The 23,188-nt window shown below is 37.1% G+C and overlaps 2 protein-coding genes across 3 annotated transcripts in view; one reads left to right on the forward strand and one right to left on the reverse strand.

Moving 5' to 3' along the window:
- The window catches only part of LOC102588224 (probable serine/threonine protein kinase IREH1), a 22,237-nt gene extending 3,800 nt beyond the window's left edge, over positions 1-18,437 (forward strand). Inside the window, exons 2-18 of one of the 2 annotated variants that reach the window (XR_368766.2) lie at positions 2,009-2,079; positions 2,164-2,346; positions 2,439-3,809; positions 5,747-5,919; positions 6,445-6,688; positions 10,244-10,336; positions 10,414-10,554; positions 10,638-10,730; positions 11,988-12,192; positions 14,223-14,308; positions 15,775-15,863; positions 16,558-16,609; positions 16,712-16,768; positions 16,979-17,152; positions 17,303-17,380; positions 17,854-18,044; positions 18,136-18,437. Coding sequence is in view for 1 of the 2 variants with exons in the window: in XM_006365351.2 (XP_006365413.1) it covers positions 2,009-2,079; positions 2,164-2,346; positions 2,439-3,809; positions 5,747-5,919; positions 6,445-6,688; positions 10,244-10,336; positions 10,414-10,554; positions 10,638-10,730; positions 11,988-12,192; positions 14,223-14,308; positions 15,775-15,863; positions 16,558-16,609; positions 16,712-16,768; positions 16,979-17,152; positions 17,303-17,380; positions 17,854-17,937 (3,194 nt within the window). In the remaining variant the exon portion in view is untranslated. Of the gene's footprint in view, positions 1-2,008; positions 2,080-2,163; positions 2,347-2,438; positions 3,810-5,746; positions 5,920-6,444; positions 6,689-10,243; positions 10,337-10,413; positions 10,555-10,637; positions 10,731-11,987; positions 12,193-14,222; positions 14,309-15,774; positions 15,864-16,557; positions 16,610-16,711; positions 16,769-16,978; positions 17,153-17,302; positions 17,381-17,853; positions 18,049-18,135 lie in introns of those variants that run through there. The other variant, XM_006365351.2, reaches the window with a different exon arrangement.
- Positions 18,438-18,947: 510 nt separating this feature from the next.
- Positions 18,948-22,342, reverse strand: LOC102588664 (probable inactive receptor kinase At1g48480). The gene is made up of 2 exons (XM_006365352.2): positions 20,804-22,342; positions 18,948-19,846 (listed from the first exon to the last, which is right to left on the reverse strand). Exons 1-2 carry the CDS (start codon positions 22,137-22,139, stop codon positions 19,236-19,238), a joined length of 1,947 nt encoding a protein of 648 aa, XP_006365414.1. The 5' UTR covers positions 22,140-22,342; the 3' UTR covers positions 18,948-19,235.
- Positions 22,343-23,188: the final 846 nt, after the last annotated feature.

Below are 23,188 nucleotides of genomic sequence, written 5' to 3' on the forward strand. Positions count from 1 at the left end.
TAGAATGGTCATATACATGAAAAGATCTTCAAACCTATTACAATCAGTGGCTAAGTGGACGGGGTAGCCTTTTCTGTGAACCAACACAGCCCTGTCGCTCTTGGCTGATTGCACAGGCTGCTCTGCTGTGGTCGGTTCTTGGTTGAGTGCTGCGTCGCATCTTGCCCTGTGCTGTCTCTCTTGTGAGCAGCGATGGGCTTTCCCATGCGTGTCTCCTTGACGGTATTCACCCCAGCTGTGCCATTGAATACGGTCCTGCCCACGTTCTTGATATTTTAAGTGGCTTTCATGGTGCCCCACCCCTGTGCCATCATAAGTGATAACACCCAATAAAACTGTATGGTAAAATTGAAATGATGGCTATGAATATTTTTGGCTTCTGTTTTGGCACTTGTTCCCTAGTTCTCTGGATAAAAGGAAATAAACGAACCAATAAAACACCTGTATCAATAGTTTAAGAAATTTAGCATGCATAATGTCTCTTTTAAATTATGCATACATAATAGTAATAAGAAAACATAAAATAGTTAACCTCGCAGGTCTCAATTGTCCCTGTAGAATGATGACACAGTCAAAGATGCATGACAAAGTTAGGAGTGAAGCATTGGCTGAACAGTGATGCTCAGTACATTTCACCTTTTAGGTGCATGGAATTATCATCCAAAAGTAATAACTGCATGTTGAGTTTAGATTAATACATTTTTGTTTTTAATTTTTTGAATTTCATAGTTACACTAGTTTGCATGTTTATCCATATTTGGTGTTTTTCCTAGTCTTCTGTGATACCCAAAGAACCAGGAAGCACTGGAAAAACACCATTGCCATGATTAAATAGTGCTAAAAGCTTTTGTATTCTTCTCTTGTATTTGTTCCATATTTTTTATTTTATTGTCATTAGATTAATACATTATTGTTTTTAATTTTTAGGATTAATTTCATAGTTACACTGGTTTGCATGTTTATCCAAATTCGGTGTTTTTCCTAGTCTTCTGTGATACCCAAAGAAGCAGGAAGCATTGGAAAAACACCATTGCCTTGATTAAATAGTGCTAAAAGCTTTGCATTCTTCTCTCGTATTTGTTCCTTATTTGTTATTTTATTGTCTTTAGTAGGCTCTACCAAAAATCTCTTCTGTTCCCAAGGACCTGTTCTCTTTCGCCCTGCAGCATACTGAATCTCCATTAGTAGGCGTGATTTATAAAGTTTGAGAAGTCATATGCAAAGTTATATTTGTTTCCTATAGATACAACTCTGACGAGAAATTGGCATTGGTTTGATAAAGGACAAACATGGCTGGTTTCTCTCTCTCTCTCTCTCTCGCTTTTCCTATTGATAAGTCTGGTAATCCTATGTTTCTCCGTCCAAACAGTATCATGGAAGTAGTTCTTCACTATTTTAACTAGTTGTACCTTATGCATCGGGGCTCCCTTTCTAGGGAAGCTTGAATGTTGATTACCTTTTTCTACTAAGTATTTAGCAGTGCATTTATGGACAGATATGTAAATTGATCATTGTGCATTTAACAACCGAAGTCCAGTAAGAGCTAGTTCTCCTCTATAGCAGCAAGCAGTCTAGGAATTGTATGAATGGCTTTGCTCTTACCATTTTTTTTTTGGGATAACCTGGCTTTGCTCTTAACTATATGCAATATTTTTTGCGGAAATCTGGCCAAGGCCAACAAGCGTTCTTCCTTTTCTTTCATTCAGCTTAAAAAAGAGCTATTTGTGGGACTGCTAAGAAGTCACTGGCTTAGTTATGTGTTCTGGGAACTCTGATGAATATGCTTGGCCTTTGAAAGTTTGGTTTATGCAAATTGTGCTTTTGAGGGCAATGGATGATATCATCCTAGAATTTAACTTCTACTTTATTTGTAATTATAAAGACTTCTGTTGCATTTAGTTGTTTTGAGAGATATCAAGATATATATGTGGACTGCACTAGTGAAGTTCACGTGGTTGCTTGAGGTGTAAGTTTTGTTATGCTTTCTAATGTTTTGATCGTTATGCAGGCCGAGTCAGTTCATCTTGGGGCTACTCTGGAGGTCTGAGGAGCTCAGATGCTTGTACTCCAGAATTGAAGGTACAGAGGATTAAGCTGTTGCATTAATTGATTCTTCTCTTGCTATTGCATTATTCTTACTCTAATGCTAGATGTACTTTCTAGACATCTTTAGAATGCGACAACCCAAAGGAGTCTGAATCTCCGCGCTTTCAAGCTTTACTCCGGGTGACTAGTGCTCCAAGGAAACGGTTTCCTGCAGATATAAAAAGTTTTTCGCATGAACTGAACTCCAAAGGTGTACGGCCTTTTCCATTCTGGAAACCTCGAGGTTTGAATAATTTGGAGGTAAAATTCAACCTTTTCGCTATGTTCTTGAAGTTTGTAAATGATCAGTGTTCTTTTTGCAAGTGTTGATCAGTATATTGCGATTTCAACAGGAGGTTTTAACGATGATTAGAGCAAAGTTTGACAAAGCAAAGGAGGAAGTGGATAATGATTTGCGTGTTTTCGCAGCAGATCTGGTTGGGGTTCTAGAAAAAAATGCAGAAACTCATCCAGATTGGCAGGAAACAATTGAAGATCTGCTGGTTTTGGCTCGAAGATGTGCAATGACATCTCCTGGGGAATTTTGGCTTCAGTGTGAGGGCATCGTTCAGGAACTGGATGATAGACGGCAGGAACTCCCCATGGGTACACTAAAGCAGCTGCACACTAGAATGCTTTTTATACTTACAAGGTGCACACGTTTGCTTCAGTTTCACAAAGAAAGTGGATTTGCTGAGGATGAACCTCTGTTTCAGCTTCGTCAATCATTGCAGCCCGTTGAAAGACGGAGAGATGGAAAGATGTCTGGTCCTCTGAAGTTCCCAAAGTTGCCTCATACAAAAAAATCTTACAGTCAGGAACAACATGGCTCTGAATGGAAGAGAGATCAAGCTGTACAGCTAGGTAACCTTCCGACCTCGGAAGCTGAAACTGCAAAAACATTGGATTCTCCGGGCAGTAGGAATCGAATGGCATCTTGGAAGAAATTTCCAACTCCACCTGCTAAAAGTCCCAAAGAAGCATCTCCAATCAAGGAGGAGAACATTGATATAGGCATTGAAGCTTCAAAACTATTTAGTGATGAAAAAGGACCGTCTGCTTCAGATCTAGCTACTGTCAAGCATCCTGATCTTTCTTCTGCTAGGGATTCACTTGCACACTCTTCAGTTCCTCCTTCCAAACACCAACGTAATGTTTCCTGGGGTTACTGGTGTGATCAACCAAGTGTTTCTGATGAGAGTTCAATAATATGTCGCATTTGTGAGGAGGAGGTCCCTACATTACATGTAGAAGACCACTCCAGAATTTGTGCAATTGCTGATCGCTGTGATCAAAAAAGTCTAAGTGTTAATGAACGCTTGTTAAGGGTTGCAGATACTCTTGAGAAGCTCATGGAGTCATTTGCACATAAGGACATCCCGCATGCTGTTGGAAGTCCAGATGGTGCAAAAGTATCAAACTGTATTTTAACTGAGGAATCTGAACTTCTCTCTCCAAAACTTAGTGACGGGTCTTGCAGAGGTTCAGAGGATATGCTTGACTGTCTTCCTGAGGTGGATAATTCTGTTTTCATGGATGAACTTAAAAGTTTACCTTCTATGTCATGTAGAACCCGGTTTGGACCTAAATCCGATCAGGGGATGACAACATCATCTGCTGGCAGCATGACACCTAGGTCCCCCTTGCTGACGCCAAAGACCAGCCCAATCGACCTACTATTGGCAGGAAAAGGTTGTGCCTCTGAGCATGATGATCTTCCTCAGGTAGATACTACTATGATTCTTCAGTATGTTTGCCTCTCAGTTCACTTCTTTTTTGGGGATACGACTTAAAGAGCTCTGTGCTGCTAGCAGAGTTTGCATGCACTTGCATGTATTTTCTTTGGTTGTGGATATGTTGGTAGATGTAGTCTTTCTTAAAAATGTTATGTAATGTGAATAATATGAATTTAAATTTTAAAAATTGTGCTCTTTTCTCTTGGTTCAGTCACAGATTTTGTTTCCCTTTAGGTTGAGAAGCTTGTTCTTCTTGTAGAAGGTTGATGACGTTATAATGTAAATTGATCCAGCAGCCTCAAAAGTTTTTAGCATTTTGGCAACTTTGCCATGAAACTGTTTTTGGCGGCATTCTCTCCATTGAACTTTATAGAAGGTTGCAGCTTACACCTTTCTGTTAGGTTTCACTTATGGAGTTGTTAAATTCTTTTCCCCCTTTTTTCTTTTCCTTTCCCACAAAAAGATTTTACTGGTGCTAGTTTTTCTTCTTCTCCTTTTCCTCCACCTTCTACCCCCTCAACCATTAATCATATTTGTATCTTTCCTCTCATGCTGCACTGCATGACAGCATAGTGAGGTATGAAAGGAGGAAAATTTAAAGAAGAATAATAAAGAACATGAACAAGAAAGTACTCTGGTTATAGTACTGTGCTCAAAAAACACTCTCCTTCTCATGCTGCCGGGTTGAAAGCATAAAAGGAAGAAGAATGGGGAATGAAAGAAGAATAGAGAATAACAAAGAGAATCATGAACAAGAAAAGGAGTCTGCTTAATTGTACTGGGCTCACTGCTGGGTTTCAATGGGTTTGGTCATGCTTCCGCCGGTTGGTCAGTTATCGAAGACTCCACGTTAGCAGCCCAAATACCATTAAGGAAGATATAATAATTTTTAATTTTCCATTTTTTTGTGTTTTTTTTTTTTTAAACAACGGAAGGTAATGTACGAAAGAACTATAGCATTCGGCTAGGGAGGGAAGGTAGAAGAGAGTGAGTACTGATAGAACAGAAAGGGAAGAAAAGTGAGAAGTAGAGAGAGGGCACATGAGAAAGAGGACGTTAGATCGGGTACATAAGAATTAGGTTCATCAATTCTAACAAAATTCTGCTATTACCTCCTGCCTTCTTAACTACTCCTCGAGACCTTTCTGATGATAGTCCTTGAATTATAGCATGAGGAAACCTCAATTGCCTAATCCAACTGTTGGTCTCTATCACCTTCTGGACTGTTAAGCTTCTGGAATGTTCAATTTGTATGGCCTCAGTGATGAAAATACTTCCTTCTTCTTTTGCATTTTTCCTTCATCTCTCCTCCACGTTACGATAATCATATATAGGAGTGATACATTACCAGATTTCTAATATTACCTCATAGACTGATCTTTGTGGCGCTGTGAATATTTGTGCCTTTTCAAGTAGAGTGGAATGAATACACATATTTCTAGTTTTACTTCATTGACTATGATCTTGCGGGCTTGTGGGGAAGGAACATTTTAAGTTCCCATTTTGCTTGTGGAGTTCTCCTCATGATTGAAGCCGACCCCAGAAGTTGGGTATTCCTTCTTCAGAGATCTCTCAATTTTTTTTTGCCCAAAAAACTAATGAAATAGCATTTCCTACAATAGTTAAAGAGGTTATCAATACCAAAAAATTCTGTTTGACAGGTAAATTGACGAAAGGTGAAAAGATTAGTGTACGCTGCATTCTATTTCCCAATTTCAATATACAACTCAAGCATACATCATTTTATTTAATTATATTTCATGGATGGTTTTAATTCTATTAGGGATGAATTTGCTTAACTGTTGACTTCAATAGATGCAGGTAATTGGTATTGACTTCTTTTAATGCTTTGTTCTTCTTCTCTTTTGATAATTCCCCTGGAGGTTTGGATTGACAGTTTCGTGTTACTTTTTTTAATATTACAGATGATTGAACTTGCCGATATTGCTCGATGTGTGGCGACTACACCTATAGATGATGATCGCTCTTTGCCTTATTTGCTCTCTTGCCTTGAAGATTTAAAAGTTGTGACTGAACGCAGAAAGTTAGATGCACTTACCGTGGAAACATTTGGAACTCGTATTGAAAAGCTGATTCGGTAATTTGACCTTTCTTGTGTTGTATCCATTGTAAAGATATGGCACCTAGGACTAATCTAGCCCCAAAAGCTAGCTCATGAGTGGAGGATTGCCCATGTCCATATAAGTAGACCATTAGCCGATTCCCAACCAATGTGGGTCTTTAACCAACTCTAACACCCCCCCTTCACATCCAGGCCCAACTGGAGCGGGGCTCTGGAGCCCAAACGGGGATGGACTTGAATCTGATACATGTAAAATATTAAACTTGACCTAACTCATCCCAAAAGCTAGCTCATGAGGGGAGGATGCCCAAAGTCCATAGAAGCAACCACCAATCCATTACCCAATCAATTTGAGACTCTAACCCACTCTAACATCCATATACTGCTGGGGGTACTCTCAAAAGAAAATGATGAATAGTAAGAACCATGAAATGTTGAGGGGGCTCAGGGGAGAAAACAAAGGAAGGAATCTTGCTTTTTTTTTTTTCCTTCTGCTCTATCTTCAAAAAGTTTCTTTGACTTAAGTTCACAACTGTCCAGGGAACAGTATTTGCAACTGTGTGAGCTAGTTGATGATGACAAAGTTGATCTAACGAGCACTGTCATTGATGAAGATGCTCCCTTGGAAGACGATGTCGTACGTAGCTTGAGAACTAGCCCAGTTCATTCCAAAGATCGTACGTCTATTGATGACTTTGAGATTATCAAACCAATTAGTCGTGGGGCATTTGGTCGGGTTTTCTTGGCAAAAAAGAGAACAACTGGAGATCTCTTTGCAATTAAGGTACTATAGTAGTTTGGTGCTTGAGTTTTATTGATCAACATTCCTTGAATCATTCAGATTTCCTTTTTGAAGCGATTTTAGCTTGCCCCCTTCCACCATCCTCGTCCCAGTCCAAGAGAAAACGAAAAACAATATCTGTCTTTAAGTGAGAGTTCCTTGCTCCATATCTTTAACATCTGTTTCTGTGCATGTCTCATATCTAGCAAACAGATATATCATGTAATATTTGGGAGTTCGTATATAAGGATTACATTACAATTTTGTGTTACCTTGCAACATTACTTAAACAAAATTACCAAAGGAGCTTATGAAACCTCGATCTCCTATTGCTTTTGGCAATTTATACCTGTGATAAATTTACTATATTTGGATATCGACATGTGTATTATATGTACTTTTCTGATAAGGATGTCTATGTATGGTTACAGAAAGAGGGGTGGGATTCCTCCATTTCTAACTGTAGATTTCCCATTTTTGTCTTTCATGGTAAATGCTTCTTTTATTATGTCCCTTGGTTTCCTTATGACATCATCTAATTCAGGGAGGTTTCTAGCCTCGGGTTTCAAGTAAGAAACCAGACCATTCTGCTCTTCCTCCTGTATAGAGAAGAGAAGAGGAGCTTGTATAATGCACAACTTGATTATTCCCTTAAATTATTGGGGACTAAACAGAGTGTACATGAATCTTCACAAAAAAAACCATATAATACATTCCTATAATTCTCCTAATCACCTTACAGCAGGAATGGGAGTTCGGGATCCATTCCATATTTACAATGTATGAATTTTACAGTGGATGGATATCCTAGTGATAAGGACCAGCCAGCCCTTATATGAAAAAAAGACTAACCTCCACCTTGATTCGAGTCACCAAGGGAACAAATGCAGGAAATGTGTGTCCCGTCAGACTCCTGAGGAGGAAGTTTATGTTTCTGGGGGTATGTCATATATATAATAAAAAAGAACTTGATATATCTACATTCTTAAAGCTCTCCCTCAAGTTGAAGTGTGCATTATTGCTTCCACTTAACTTGTTTAAATATATGAACAATTCGAGGCCCTTGAAATGATTTTGTAAGTTTTCTAACTGATAGTTGAATTGACTGGACTAGTAGTGATACATCTTGACTCAATTGTTTGTGAATGAGGCAGTCTACTTCAATATGTTTTTTTATAATTTTTTTTGAAGAATCCGCCTTGAGGTGCCAGAGGGTTAAGACATTAATGTCTGTCTCATATGAATATCCCATAGTACATAAAGAAGGGAGATATAATACCTTACCTTACCTCCTCAAATCCTAGTCAAGTAAATATAAACATGCCTTGGCCTTTTATGATTATTTACTTTAATTCTAATTGAGGCATTATTAATGCCTCTATGGGAAGTGAAGAACAACAATGTGTTTTACTAGGATTGGGAGGACTTTTCCCTTTAGAAAAGAGTGTACAACATAATGAATTTTGTCTAATGACATAATGCGAGCCAAAATAGTGCTCCGTCGGTATAATTTTATGTGAAGGTATTAACCAGGTACAATATTTTAGAAATAAGGGGTCGTTTGGTAGCTGGTTAGTATTTCATATTCTATCTTGCATAAAATAATACATATATCCCCTCATAACTTATACATGTATTAATTTTAAACATAGTAAATGAATGTTGACGAACATGTTATTAGTTATGCAAGATTTAATACATGATTAACTTACCTCCGAAAAGACTCCTAAAGACTTTTAATACATACCAAAGTACCTTTTTAACTTTTTTGATCAGGTAAAAACTAGATCAAAGTGTCTTAGTAGTGGTAAGTGCAACTCATATGTGTGGATTAGGTGCACGCCACAAGTTCAAATCTCGCTCCGACAAAACCCCATTATTTAAGTGAAAAACGGTAGAGGATCATGCCCGTATCCATTAAGTTTCGAACCTTACACTGGCACTCCGGAATTTTTCAGTTGTTAGAAGAAAAAGAATGCGATGACATTTTCATGGCTACACGAGTATGCTATTAAGGAGTCATATCCTGGGCTATGCCTAGGAGAATTACTGAAGCCCTAAAAAGTTGGGAGGAGGCAGGAGTGCTAGCTAAAGACAGAACGAGATGGAGAATTATCCCTGCTTCAATCTGGTGGGCAACCTGGAAAGAGAGAAATTCTAGGTGTTTTGAGAGCGTAGAGAATAGTATGCAGAAAGTTAAACTCAACTGCATTTTGTTGTTATGTTTTTGGTGCAATCAATTATACTCAAATGAAACTGTCTCTATAATTGATGTTCTAGATTCAATTTAGATTTAGAATAGTGGAGTTTTTGGAGTTCATCTGTATATAAGGTTTAGTACTGCCCATGTACTATTGTGTTATAATACAAAGTTACCAAGTTTCAAAAAAAAAAAGGTATATTTAAAGTAGGTGCAGCTTACAGGTTGATGGAGCAACCAAGTCAACAGATTCCTATCTGGCCATGGAGACAAATTTGGAAAGGCAGAATTCCTTATAAAGTCTCATGTTTTATATGGCTGCTAGCTAAGGAAGCAGCTTTGACACAGGATAATGTTATGAAAAGGGGGATAACCTTATGTTCTAGGTGTTTTCTTTGTGGAGAAACATCAGAAACTGTTAACCATCTTTTTCTACACTGCAAATTTACTCAACAATTATGGAGGGTATTCTTGAGTCTCAAAGGCATATCCTGGGCTATGCCTAGGAGAATTACTGAAGCCCTAAAAAGTTGGGAGGAGGCAGGAGTGCTAGCTAAAGACAGAACGAGATGGAGAATTATCCCTGCTTCAATCTGGTGGGCAACCTGGAAAGAGAGAAATTCTAGGTGTTTTGAGAGCGTAGAGAATAGTATGCAGAAAGTTAAACTCAACTGCATTTTGTTGTTATGTTTTTGGTGCAATCAGTTATACTCAAATGAAACTGTCTCTATAATTGATGTTTTAGATTCAATTTAGATTTAGAATAGTGGAGTTTTTGGAGTTCATCTGTATATAAGGTTTAGTACTGCCCATGTACTATTGTGTTATAATATAAAGTTACCAAGTTTCAAAAAAAAGAGTATGCTATTAAGGGTTTCTTCATCTTATAGAAAAAGTATGTCATTAAGGTAAAATGGAAGTTTAAAGTGAGTTAACAAATATAATAAAGTTCATTCTTTTCGGAGCAGACTACTTAACTTCCCTCACTAGTATTAAGGGGATGGTAGAGAGTGTAAACAACAAAATTTGAGGCAACAACTCAAATCTCTTTCAAAACAGAAGATGTATTCTCATTTCCATAGCGGGAGACGTACTAACTGATCGAAACCCTGAACTTAAAAACCACAGGACATCTCATGGCTGTGCGCGATAACATAAGGATATACTCCCTCCTTTTCAATTTGTTTGTCTAGTTTTGACTCAACACAGAGTTTAAGAAGGTTGAGAAGACTCTTGAATTTTATGGAGTTATGGTCTTAACCTAAAGATGTAGCGATTATCCTAGTGGTGAAGTTCTAATCTTAGGTATGCTATGTCTTGCTTCTTTGTGGCAGTCCAACTTACATGTTTAGTTACAGGTCCTGAAGAAGGCAGACATGATACGCAAGAATGCTGTTGAGAGTATCTTGGCCGAACGTGATATCTTAATATCAGTTCGCAATCCTTTTGTGGTGAGCATGTTGAGATGGCAAAGCATTTTACTGAAGATAAGATTATACCTCTTTTACCGGTTTTTGTTTTGCATTAGGTTCGCTTCTTCTACTCATTTACTTGCCGTGAAAATTTGTACCTTGTGATGGAATACTTGAATGGTGGGGACCTATATTCATTGTTGAGAAATCTAGGCTGCTTAGATGAAGAAGTCGTTCGTGTTTATATAGCTGAAGTTGTGAGTATCTATGTCTCTGTCTTGCTCTCAAAAGTACTGTACACTATGGTGAAACTCCTAAATCTGAAGTTCTGATGTGCCAGGTGCTTGCCCTGGAATACTTGCACTCTCAGCATGTGGTTCATCGAGATCTGAAGCCTGACAATTTGTTGATTGCACATGATGGTCATATCAAGGTAAAAGTTGTGTCTAAAACGTGTCTTCTTCGTAAAGTATTTTGAATAGTCAAATTCCTTGTTTTAGGTGGGGGCATTTTAGATACAACGTTTAATAGGTAAGCTGTGATGGCTTTTTCTAAAATCCACCATGTTTGCTCCTACTTATCTCTATAACTATATATCTGGAATCAAGTTGTTGCCATAAGCTTTCATAGCTCAAGGAAATGTGTTACTCCAAGATGGCCTTGATATTATCAATGAAATATTTTACCTGATCAAAAAAGGAAATGTGTTGGTCCATGATTTAGAATCCTTCGTTTATTATGGAATTTCAAGAGTGACTAGGGTCAGGTTTGTAACTTTTTAATTCTACATATGAAAAAATGAAAGCCAAAAAGTTTTTTAATTCATTAGTTTGGCTTTTTGAATTTCATATTCGAGTAAATGAAGGCCACAATTTTAAAAACAATGAAAATGAAAAAGCCTAGCTTTTTCGTTATAGCCATTTCAAAAAGAAAAAAGGTCATCTTTTTATTTGGATAATAGTTGCAGATATGTAAAGAGAGCTTCAGTATACTATTGTAGGTTCAGATAATTTTATAGTGAAATAACTATTTATTCAAATGAATATAACTGTGTTTTCTGAGATGGTTACAACAGCGAACTGGATATCAAAGGAGACCTTGCATTATGACTTGAGGAGTTTTATGTTTTACACAAAAAGCTCTACAGTTTAATGTAATATATATTGACAAATAGGTAATAGAAAAAATAGATGGGCATGTAATGTTTAGGCAAGATATTTCTTGAGGCTTGTGTTAGGGGTTTAGAAATCAACCTGCCGACGCTATGTTTCTACATGCAACCTTTTTTTCTATTCCATCATTTGTTTGCCTATTTAACTTGGGGTTTGTGATGGGTGCTTTTGCTAATGTGTTCCTCAAGCTTAAATCATAGAAGTGTTTGTCGTGGTTCATGTTGACATAATGACGGGCAATTTGTTAAATAATGTCCCAAATTATTGTTTGCCGTGGTTGTAAAGCAGCCCATACAACAACTACGCCTCAATCCGAAGCAGCTCATCATTGAATAAAATTTCCCTGACTGTATCCATTGATGTTTCTCCTTGTTGAGGTTCTAGTCTAGCATTTTCAAGGCATTGTTCGAGCTTGCGGTGGTTTAACATGTTGATGACCTGTTTTCTTGGGCTTTTTTCTTTAAATCACATTGGTTTCACACTGATGAGTTAGTTTTAATTTGTGTAATTTTGTTCAGTTGACAGACTTTGGGCTTTCTAAAGTTGGTCTTATCAATAGCACAGATGATTTATCTGGTCCAGCTGTCAGTGGAACATCCATGATGGAAGATGATGAATCTCAGCTATCTGCATCTGAGCATCAGGAAGAAAGGCGGAAGAAACGTTCTGCAGTAGGTACACCGGACTATTTGGCGCCTGAGATTCTTCTAGGAACAGGGCATGGTTTGTATCCGTTTTTACCCTTCTATCTTCATTTACAATGAATAGCTGATTATCTTTGAACTTGGCAGATGAAGCAATCATTTTAAATGATCAACTTGATAATGTTGCCAAATAAATTCCCTTTTTCCCTTGTCCTTTATCATTTTTAAAAATCCCTTTTAAACTTTTCTTTACCATTTCCAATTCAGCAAAGGAGGATTGCAGTAGGTTGAGTGTCAATGTAAAAAATAATCTAAAGATGATGAATTCTCTGAATACTGAATTGCTGTGACAATGTCTACCTAGGCACATACTACATCGCTCCTTGGGTGTAAATTTAAATATACGAGGAGTTCCATTGCATTGTCACTCAAGTGTGACTGTGAGGGATTATAAGGAGGGTTCTCATACTATAGAAAGTGGAGGGTGCAGAATAGTTAGTATCATCATCTAGATGTGGTGCTAGATAGAAAAAAATTTCCTCATCTCAGATGGGGTAGAAAGCTAAAATGACTTCAATTCAGATGGGTAGGAACTCATTGACAGGACAGGAAAGCCAATAGAATTGGTGGATAGCTTAAAAAGGAAAAGAGTTAATACTGCCTGTCCACAAGAGACTTAAGTGTACATGAAAACATATTAGGGAGATTGGTTATAATTAATGATATTGCGGGATAGATAATAATAGAAACGTGGCTGGAAACCATTGCAGATCAAGACTTAAAAGATAAAGTTGTAGATGTAAGGAGAATAGGCGATAGGACTGATCCATCAAGATTGATTGGGAGAGATGGGGGACAATCAACATTGTTAGTGTTTATGCTCAGCAAATAGAACTAGTAGGAAAACTGACACTAAATCCTAGGATGATTTAGTTATGTCGGTCCAAGAGACATGTGCGTAGATGTCAGGTGTGAATGCTAAGATCGATGTGCAAATGCCATGCAGATTTGAACGAGATTGGAAATGATCACATCTGATGGAGCATGCAAGTAGCATGCCTAGAAGTAAAGTGAGAGATCAGGTGGTCTCAATTGAATTGCAATCTCTTGGTACCGCTATAAAAATGATTTGTGATCTCTTGGAATCAATGTGCACTTAACTGTTAACAAAAACACAATCCAATTAAAATGTTTGTATAGTTAATGCAGACTTGCTGTATTACCTTTAATTGTTACAATTGCATTACATTTGATTTTTGTCTAAAGTTTTTTTCTTTCTGATCAGAAACTTGTATGATAGAGATAGGCGTGGTTTCATAATCTCTAGTTTTAAAGAATCCTTTGTCTCAAAAAAACAAATTACTTAGCCTTAAAAAGGCTTGGGATTGGTTGATAAAAATGGATATCGTACTATACATAGTTGGGTGTTTAGAATACGGAAGGGAAATATGAGAGCTCATGTGGGTTGGAAGGAGAGAAATCTGAGAGCTTTCTGAAAGTTTAGAGAATGACTATGTACATTTGAGTAATAGACTTTTGCTATTCTTAATTTTGGTGCACTCATGAGATCTCGGTTTGTATAGAAGAATGGGTGTGTTTTGGAGAGCCATATTCTACAGTAGACTCTACTTATGGTGTACTGCTTCTATATGAGGCTTTTCTCACATCAGTAATAATATGGTACTATGCACTCATGCATACCGTAGAAGAATGGTGTGTTTTGGAGAGCCATATTTTTCAGTTGGCTCTACTTTTTGGTGAACTGCTTGTATGTGAGCCTTTTCTCACATCAGTAAAATTATTTGCCATGGTGAAAGAAAGTAAATATGGTACTATGCACTCATGCTTAACACATGTTAAAATTCTTAGAATGCGGATGGGAGCGAGGATGAGTTGGCATACGGGATTGGGAGTTCCCTCCACATTAGTGCTTTTTCTAGAATTCTGGACATGCTTTCATTGAGTCTTTGTTCTTTTTTTCCTTGGATAGGAACTTGAATATATGTCTAACCTGACATTCTTATAAAAACAATTTGGATTTGAGAGCATTTTTTGCACCCTTCTGTTTTTCATTTAGTTCTTAATCATAGGCTACATAATTCTTTTCAGGTTTCACGGCTGATTGGTGGTCCGTGGGCATTATTCTCTTCGAGTTGATTGTTGGTGTTCCTCCTTTTAATGCAGAGCATCCTCAGGTTAATATGTTGTTTCTTATTTGTATGTTTTGTCCGTATTCTTCTATGTAGTTTGTTATCCCTCAGGTCATAAGGAATACTACACTACCCATTTAGCTGTAGATTAGTTTGTATATGAAAAGTAAAAGAAAAATGGTCACTAAAGTTGCTAGTGCTTTCTTTTTTTGATAAGGAAATATTTTATTGAAAAAAGTACCAAGAGGTACAGAAATGGCCACTAATGTTGCTTATGCTTAATATTAAGGATTTTTCTCTTAAAATGTTTTAAAAGATAGTACTGTGTCTAAGTTCTCTCCCTGCAACTGCACCAAATATGAAGTCTTCAAAAAAAGTATTAATGTTTGTATATCCTAGTTACTAATTTATGCAAACTAACTCTTTCTGGACGTGACACAGTTCTTTATATGCGTATGTTTTGCATGTGTGGATTACTTGACGATTATAGAGTGAAGTATTTTATTTTTATGCAGAAGGCTATATGACTACGAGCATGTGTGGCTTGACTTAAAAGTTGGTCAAATCTACTTCTAAGTCATTTTTAGCTTTTGGGAGTGTTTGACAAATTTAAAAGTAACTTAAAATAAGTTTAAAATGACTTAAAAAAAGTTAAAAGTAAATACTCCCTACTTTTCATTTTTTAACTTAAAAGTTACTAAAGTTTGACTATTTAAAAACAACTTTTAAAAAGCTATATTTTAAAAGTTAAGCCAAACGGGCTCTAAAAGTAGTACCACCTTGATTCCTGATATGGTTATGAGATTCCATTGATACAGAGCTGATACCAAACGACTCAATGAGGGGTTGTGCTGGTATGCACCCAAAATTAGAATTGGGCATTCTTTTTATAAGAGTTAAGACGATGTTGAAAACATCAACTATAGCTAAATCCCAAGCTAATTAGATTTTTTCTGTAAGAATTTTAGTATAAACTAAGTCAGGTACTAAGATAGCTTTGGATATTACATGCAAGACCAATTGGAATTGACTTGTGAATCTGCAGTCTATGAGCTGTGTGCTTAAACCACTGAATACGGATTCTTGATGGCAACCTCGTACATGGTGAACGACCAATTCAATGAAATGGAATCTTTAGTAAAGTCAACACAATTTAAGAGGAATCAAGGGAAAATGTTGACTCAAATCTGGTATTTCGATGGGATTGTTTGATTTGAGTAAAGAATAAAAAAGAGTGGCTTAAAACAAGATCTGTAGTTTTAGCTCTTTTTCTGATGTCGAGCAGTTTGATGTATGTAACACTTAATACCATAATAAAAAATGTATGCGCACTAAGTTTAAATAATTTAGTGTTTGCAATTCTGATACCTTCATGTTTTTGTTTTTTTTGCTTACAGTAGCTTTATCTGAGCATTTCTCTCCTTATTTACTATGTTGATGAAGTAACTGTTTTATGAAGCACTCCTGATGTCATGTTTCTCTCTTTTTTTTCTTTTTGGGGTCATTTTCAGAAAATATTCGATAATATTCTCAATCGTAAGATACCTTGGCCAATGGTTTCTGAGGAAATGAGCGGTGACGCACAAGATCTGATTGACCAGTAAGAGAATCATTCTGGTTGTTATTTCAAGTCCCATTTTTATCTTCTCAAGTTTCAGTTGGCAAGTTCTTTTTCCAAGAACCTTCAGCTTTTAGCCAGTTCTCATTTAACTCCTGGAATAAAGAAATGTAGATGGAGACTCTATGTTAGTAGGCATGCTTGAGTTATGAGTAATTAGTTTGATGAATTTGAGAGAGGCAGTGGATCATTAGAATGCAGTTGACTTTTGACGAAAAAGCATTGTCAGTTATAATGATAAGCTTGTCTATAAATACTCCAAAATCGGTTATCTAATAATGACCATCAATTAGTTGACAAAAGCTTTTAGTTAATATTGTTTCCATTCAGGAACTCTTCTGTATTTCCAAAGAGTACACATTACGTCCATCGATATCTGAAGAAAAACAAATCCTTCCCGATAGAACAGAAAAAGAATCTTGCTATGAAATGGATAATGGTGACAATTATAAATTTAGAATAGATCTATTCTGCCAAATGTTAGCAGGCTGGGTTTTGAACTGTAATTAATTGATGCTGAATTGATTCTGGAATTTCAGGTGTTGCTACAAAGATTAGTATCATCAGGCTTTAGTAATAATAAACAAACTATTCTTCTCTTTGTAACTCATCTATTGTAGAACATGTTTGTTTATGTCCCTCAACTTTTGAAAGCTGCTGTCGTGATAAATTTCAGATTACTAACAGAAGATCCTAATATGAGACTTGGAGCACGAGGAGCATCAGAGGTGATGTTTTTTTCCACAACGTACTTTAATATTGGGCCTTCTTACATCTGTTCATTTGAGATTTTGAGAATAGATTGTAGAATGACTATGATCCGTATGCAGGTGAAGCAGCATCCATTTTTTAGAGATATTAACTGGGACACACTTGCTAGACAGAAGGTTGGCTGCAATATACTTTACTCATAGAAGTGATTCATTTTCATTTAACTGTCTGTACTAGCAGATGGTTCCTAGCGCCGAGCCATGAAAACATAACCGACCCCTCCTAGCTTGGAATTGAGGCGTAGTTGTGTTGTTATATTAATAGGTGGGTCTATCTTGTTTTTTCTACTGATTGATGTCGCATCAATGTTTGTACTCTTTTCTCAGGCGGCATTTGTGCCTGCATCCGAAGGTGCACTGGATACTAGTTACTTCACTAGTCGCTTCTCTTGGAATCCTTCAGATGAACATGTATATGCAGGCAGTGAATATGAGGGTTCTAGCGATGATGGTAGTGTTAGTGGTAGTAGCAGCTGTCTGGAGTATCGCCAAGATGAACTGGTATGTTGGTTATACCCACAAAATGAATTAAATATAAAATAAAATAAAGGACTGGCGTGTTAACTCTTAACATGTTGTAAGTCAATATATTTGGCGGATCTCCATTGATTTTTTACTAAATAGGTTTAGTTTCGACGAAATATTTCGCAGGGTGATGAATGTGCTGGTATTGGAGAATTCGAGTCAGGCTCTTCTGTCAACTATCCTTTCAATAACTTCTCTTTTAAGGTAATCTTTTGCTTTACAACTTCCTATTCATGATTTTCTACTTTTTGATGGCTGGATGTTATTTGTATGATGAAGCCACATCTGTTAGAACTAGAAGATCTTAAGGCTTGATTGAGTACATGAAAATTGTCAGGTTATGGCTGCCTTTTTTGTTTCATTGGATTCAGATGTTGCCTTGAATCTAGATAATACATTTGGAACTGCAGCTGTTTATGCATTCTTAAATCGATTATCTGCGTTCTTAAATCACTTTACTAAGTTAGTTTGCACTAATAAAGAACTCATGAAATTTTTGCATCCTCTAACTTTGGTCTCTCATTTGTTCCAACATAATATTCCCTGCTTTGATTGACCAAATTTTTCTCTTTATTCGGTACTCAAAAAAGTTGATGGAACTAGATTTTAGAAAGCTATTCGTCTCATGAGTTAATCCTCACAATGCTACGACTAATTTTCTTCACTTCTTTCCACAGAATCTCTCCCAGCTTGCATCAATAAATTATGATTTGCTTACAAAAGGTTGGAAAGATGATCATCCGTCAAATCCTAATGTATAGCTCCCCAGTTAACCGGGCCTGTGAGAGTATCCAAACTTCTGTTTCTTGGCTGGTAGAAACAAACTGAATGCCCGCCAATCATCTCCCTGTCTTTATACCTTGTAAATGTATGTATCCAACCAAGTCTAATGCAATATTTCTAGAAATAGTTCTATTCTCTTCACGGTTTCTATTTTTCCTATTTTTGTTCCCTTACAGATATAGAAGCAGCTTAAAGATCATGATCGCGACCACTGGGGATGTGATGTGTTTTCGAATCTCATGCTGTGAGGTTGTGCTTTGAATCGTCGTTTTATCTAGTGTGACAATTGTGTATTCTCTTTTTGTTCTCATGTATGGCCATGAGATGCCTTGTGGTTTTTTGACTTCAGGCTTTTGATTTGCTTTGTAATTGTCCCTCCACAGCAATGAGAACACATCTCCTGTTTTGAAAGGGATTGAACTTGTTGCCTCAAATTTTGGTGTTTACAACTTTACATCACTCTTTTCCATTCCCTTAATTCTGTTTCTTTTCTCTTGTGAAAGTATCTGCTAATTCTGCTGGTCCTCTCTTGGAACTGGCCAATTTTTCAGAGAGACTTGACTGTTTGCCTATTAACAATGGAAAAGAAAAGATATAGAACGAAAATAACACAACTAAAATCTATCAGCAATAATTGATGTTGTCACAAAGAGTTGATACCATAATGTGGTTTGCTAAGGATTCCCTGTTTCTTCTTGGATGATATAAATCTACATTTCTTTTGAGTTAGTGGTCAAACATACCTCAATCATTTGTTGTTACTATTACTTGCTTAAATTATCACTTTCTTTGTATTAAAATACAACTCGATGATGAGTTGGCATACACAGACCAATTGTCGAGTGGGAACAATATTTGGCCAACTCAGCATCTATGAAAACTCTCAATGCAATCTCCCTGCTGGCTTCAGCATATCAAGAACCACATGCATGCATGCCTCATATACACACAGAATAGCCATCGACAGTTGCAACTGAAAAAGCAAAAGTAAAAGCAGAAGCAGTAATAATTACAGAAAGCATTATACATCCAACAAGAATAAATGGTACAGATATTGGCTTTGGCCCCTCATCTAAAGGAAAATGAAAGGGGTAACCACTAGTCTACTACAGAAACATAGAGAAAAAGGGGCCATGATCAGTTAATTCAAACTGAAAGAAGATGAGACACCCCTCCCCCAACAAACAACAAGTTTAATATGCTTAAAAAAGATTGGTGATGAATCTGAGTTTAGCTTAATTACTGCACATCTCGAGGGGGACTAATAATGACCACTTCACTCTGTTGCATTGGCAAGATCAGAGAGTTCTTGTTTATCATGTGAGGTTGGGCGTCGAAGCTCTTCAATCTGTTTAGAGATCTCAGCCATTGAAGGTCGCTTATCAGGATATTGAGCTGTACAATTTATTGCTAGCTGCAAGAGTTGGACCATCTCTTCTTCAGCAGTCTGGTACCTGAGGAGCTCAATATCAAAAACTTCAGAAGGCCATTCTTCACGAACGACAGATTGAACCCACCTTGGCAAATCAACACCTTCTTCATTTAAGAGGGCATGACTAGGTGCTTTTCCAGTAAGAAGCTCCAAGAGTAATACTCCAAAGTTATAGACATCAGCCTTTTGGGAAACCTTGCGAGGATCAGTTACCTCTGGAGCACGATATCCAACAACTCGAGTAGGGGAGGATGGCGATCCAACCAAGTTAGCCAGGCCAAAATCTGAGACACGTGCTTCGTATGATTTGGTGAGAAGAACATTGGATGATTTGATATTCCCATGGGAGACATCAGGACCTTGAGAGTGAAGGTATTCGATGCCACGTGCAATTCCGAGGGCAATATTGGACCTGATTTCCCAATTCAATGGTGTTCTGCCAGCCCCCTTGCTTCCTAGTAAATTAAAGAAATTGTAGTGAATAGAAAGTAGAGTTGCAGCATACAGCTCATTACAGCTTCTTAGTCACTTTAACAAGTTTCAAGTATACCAAAGGCGAAAAATGTACATGTTCATGCAAGATTCACAAGCCAGGAAACTAATCACCAGTTGAATAATTAGCTTCGGAGATTCAAAATTCTAGTCCTATACAGATGCTCTAGATAGAAAAAGAACATATAATGATAGACCCTACTACTGTAGGGCCAAGTGAAAGATTATATGTGTGCTTGTTCACCTTTCCCCTGCATATGGACAGGGTATCTATAAAGAACAAAGGACCCTTTTGCTATAATGAAAGCACTAAATGAAATGGAGTACTACTTATTGCTCTTAATTACAAACAACTTTAGATTTAACATACTTTCTTATATTAGAAGCATGCTTTACATAATGAAGACTAAGGTAATGATAAGAAATTAATGCTTAATTCTAGGATCACATTTTCATTGGATTGAGGGGCCAAATACTACAGACATTGCATGTTACACTGTTAGCAACAAGTCAAACTAATTACTCTAACAAAATGTCAAAATCTGGAACAAATATAGTGCATCTACTGAATAAGGGAAAAGCAAGTAAAACACCAGATATTGGTAGCTATGTTGCTTGAACTCATTAAAAATATCGACCAATACATGTCGGACCCTCCAAAAATAGTGAATTTTTTTTTGAGAATCCATGCCACTGAGTGTTGGATCCTCCAAAGGTAGTGCATATTTTGAGGACCCATGCTGCTAAGTGCATGTGAGATCCTCCAAAAAGGTAGTGTATTGTTAGAGGATCCATACCACTGAGTGTGTGTCGAATCCTCCAAAGTAGTGCATTTTTTGATGATTTCGCACAGATGTGGTAACATTTTTAGAGAGTCCGAACAACATGAATTGACAGTAAAAGAGTGTACTAAAACTTACCATGAAGAAGAGCAGACAAGCTTCCCATTGGCATATAGTCAAAGACAAGAAGTTTTTCCTCCCTGCTGAAATAATAAGCTCTGAGAGGCACCAAATTCTCATGATTCATTGCTCCAACTGCTTCAATTTTCTCCTTGCACTCCCTTTCAGATATTGCCACATCTTTCAATCTCTTAACCGCAACAATTGTACCAATCTCCAAAACTGCCTTATAAGCTGTTCCAAATGTCCCCTTTCCAAGAACCTCAGCAGATGCTCTCAACAAATCCTCCAATTCAAATGCTTTATAATAATCTCCAAAAAACACAAGCTTTTTCCTAACCCCATTTTCTCCCCAATTCTCTTCACCACTATTCAATACTGCAGCAGCAGGTGCTGCTACAGCAACTGAATTCCCATTATTTACACCTCCATTATCGGGTTTCTCAATTTGTTTCTCCCCGGGAACTTCTGTTTCCGGTGACTTAATTGTCTCAACATCAAGAGACCTTGTTTTATCACCGGTTTTCATCCTACCTAACACAAACAAAATCAACAAAAGAATGAAAAATCCAGCAACAGACCCAATGACAATACCGGAAATAGCTCCACCAGATAGCTTCTTCTTCTTGTTATTTGAATTCCCAATTTCGATTCCATCAGTAGCTATAGCAGGCTGAGTCTTACTTCCTGGGCAAACATTAATAGGCTTTCCACATAGAGAATTCCCAGTAAAAGAACTCACTGGCATTACCTCCAAACTTTTCGGAATAGACCCATTTAATCTATTGAAAGACACATTAAACTGTTCGAGATTTGGGAAAAACTTTAGCTCAGGCATAAACCCAGAAAACTGGTTTTTCTCAAGTAGAAATGTTCTCAATCGGATCAAACTGTTAAACCCAGATGGAATTTCTCCAGAAAAATTGTTTTCGGCGAGATTTAACCGAACTAAAGAGTGAAGCCCAGAGAAGGAAGAAGAAACAGCTCCGGTAAAAAAGTTACCCTGGAGATAAATGTTACGGAGCTCAACACAATTTGAGAGATCAGAAGGGAGAGGACCCGAAAGGCGATTGAGACGAAGACTAAGTGTACGAAGACGAGTGAGGTTGGAAATTGTGTTCACCGGAAGGGTACCGGAGAGAGCTGACGCCGGTAGCCGGAGAACTGTAACACGGTTGTTTTCACATTGTACACCAGCCCAGTTGCATGGGGAGGTACTGGTGGTGTTCCAGAGAAATGTACGGCCACCCACGGCGGAGCGAAAAGCTAAAAGTGCAGCACGGTCGGAGCTAAGATCCGACGAAGCTGTTACAAACATGAAAACATGAATTATGAAGATGATTAACAACACCATTGTCAAATTTGACAGTGAAACTGAAATTGAACTAGCCAACTGAAATGGGCAGTGCCTACTTGTTTTAGCTGAATATGGCGCAAGAACCAAGAACTGCTAGAAATTCATAGCAGAGAGAAATGTAGTAGCAGAAGTAAGAAGAAAGAATGGTGTTCTTTGTAGGAGTGATGAAAAGTGTGTACTTAGTAGTTCTAGGATGTGTTTGGTACGAATTTTTTAAATTTTATCGTGTTGGTTGGTCAATATTTTTGACAACTAAAAAAAAAAAGGTTCTCAAATAACATTTCATATTTAATTGTGTTATTTTAACACACTTTATCTTCACTCATTTTCGTAACATAGGGGTGGAGCTAACATTCAAATTGCAGATTTATAAAAAGTATAAATAAATTTTGATTCAAAACTCATAAACTAAAAACTCTTGTTCGCTTATGTCGTATCCCCTATTTTCACACCCCTACCTCTTCTTCCACCTTTTATTGTATTTTTGTAGATTATATATAAAATATATTTTTTTGTGAATCGAAGAGAAAAATATAAATAAAAACAATGTTTATTTTATTAAATATATTTTGAGCACATCCTACGAGAAAAAGAAAAGAGAAAAACTTAGGTGTTAAATGAGGTAATAATTATGGTGACCTATGAGTTGATGGTTGTCATGATAGTGTCTATGCTCTCAAGAGAAAAGTGTCAAAGTCTTGCGATTTTCTTCCTCTTTTTGTAGAGCGGATCACCTCCGGTAGTTGATCCCTCCATTTCCAGTGGGCCGTTGAAATTGCAACACCTGTCCCAATAACAAATAAATGTTGTAGATAACCTACTGTGGTTAATTGTTCACTCTCCTCTCTCCTACTCCCTCCGTCCCTATTTAGTTGTCCACTTTACAAATGACACACAGATTAAGGCAACAATGATTAGCATAGTGAAGTTACAATTTTACCTTTATAGTATAATTTACAATTTCAAAATAAATTCACTCAAGATAACTAATCAATAATGGGAAGTTTATAAGTTTATTTACTTTATTTATGACAATTTTATTTAAA

This window comes from Solanum tuberosum, unplaced genomic scaffold (assembly GCF_000226075.1).
Source record: "Solanum tuberosum cultivar DM 1-3 516 R44 unplaced genomic scaffold, SolTub_3.0 scf00550, whole genome shotgun sequence".
NCBI lineage: Eukaryota > Viridiplantae > Streptophyta > Magnoliopsida > Solanales > Solanaceae > Solanum > Solanum tuberosum.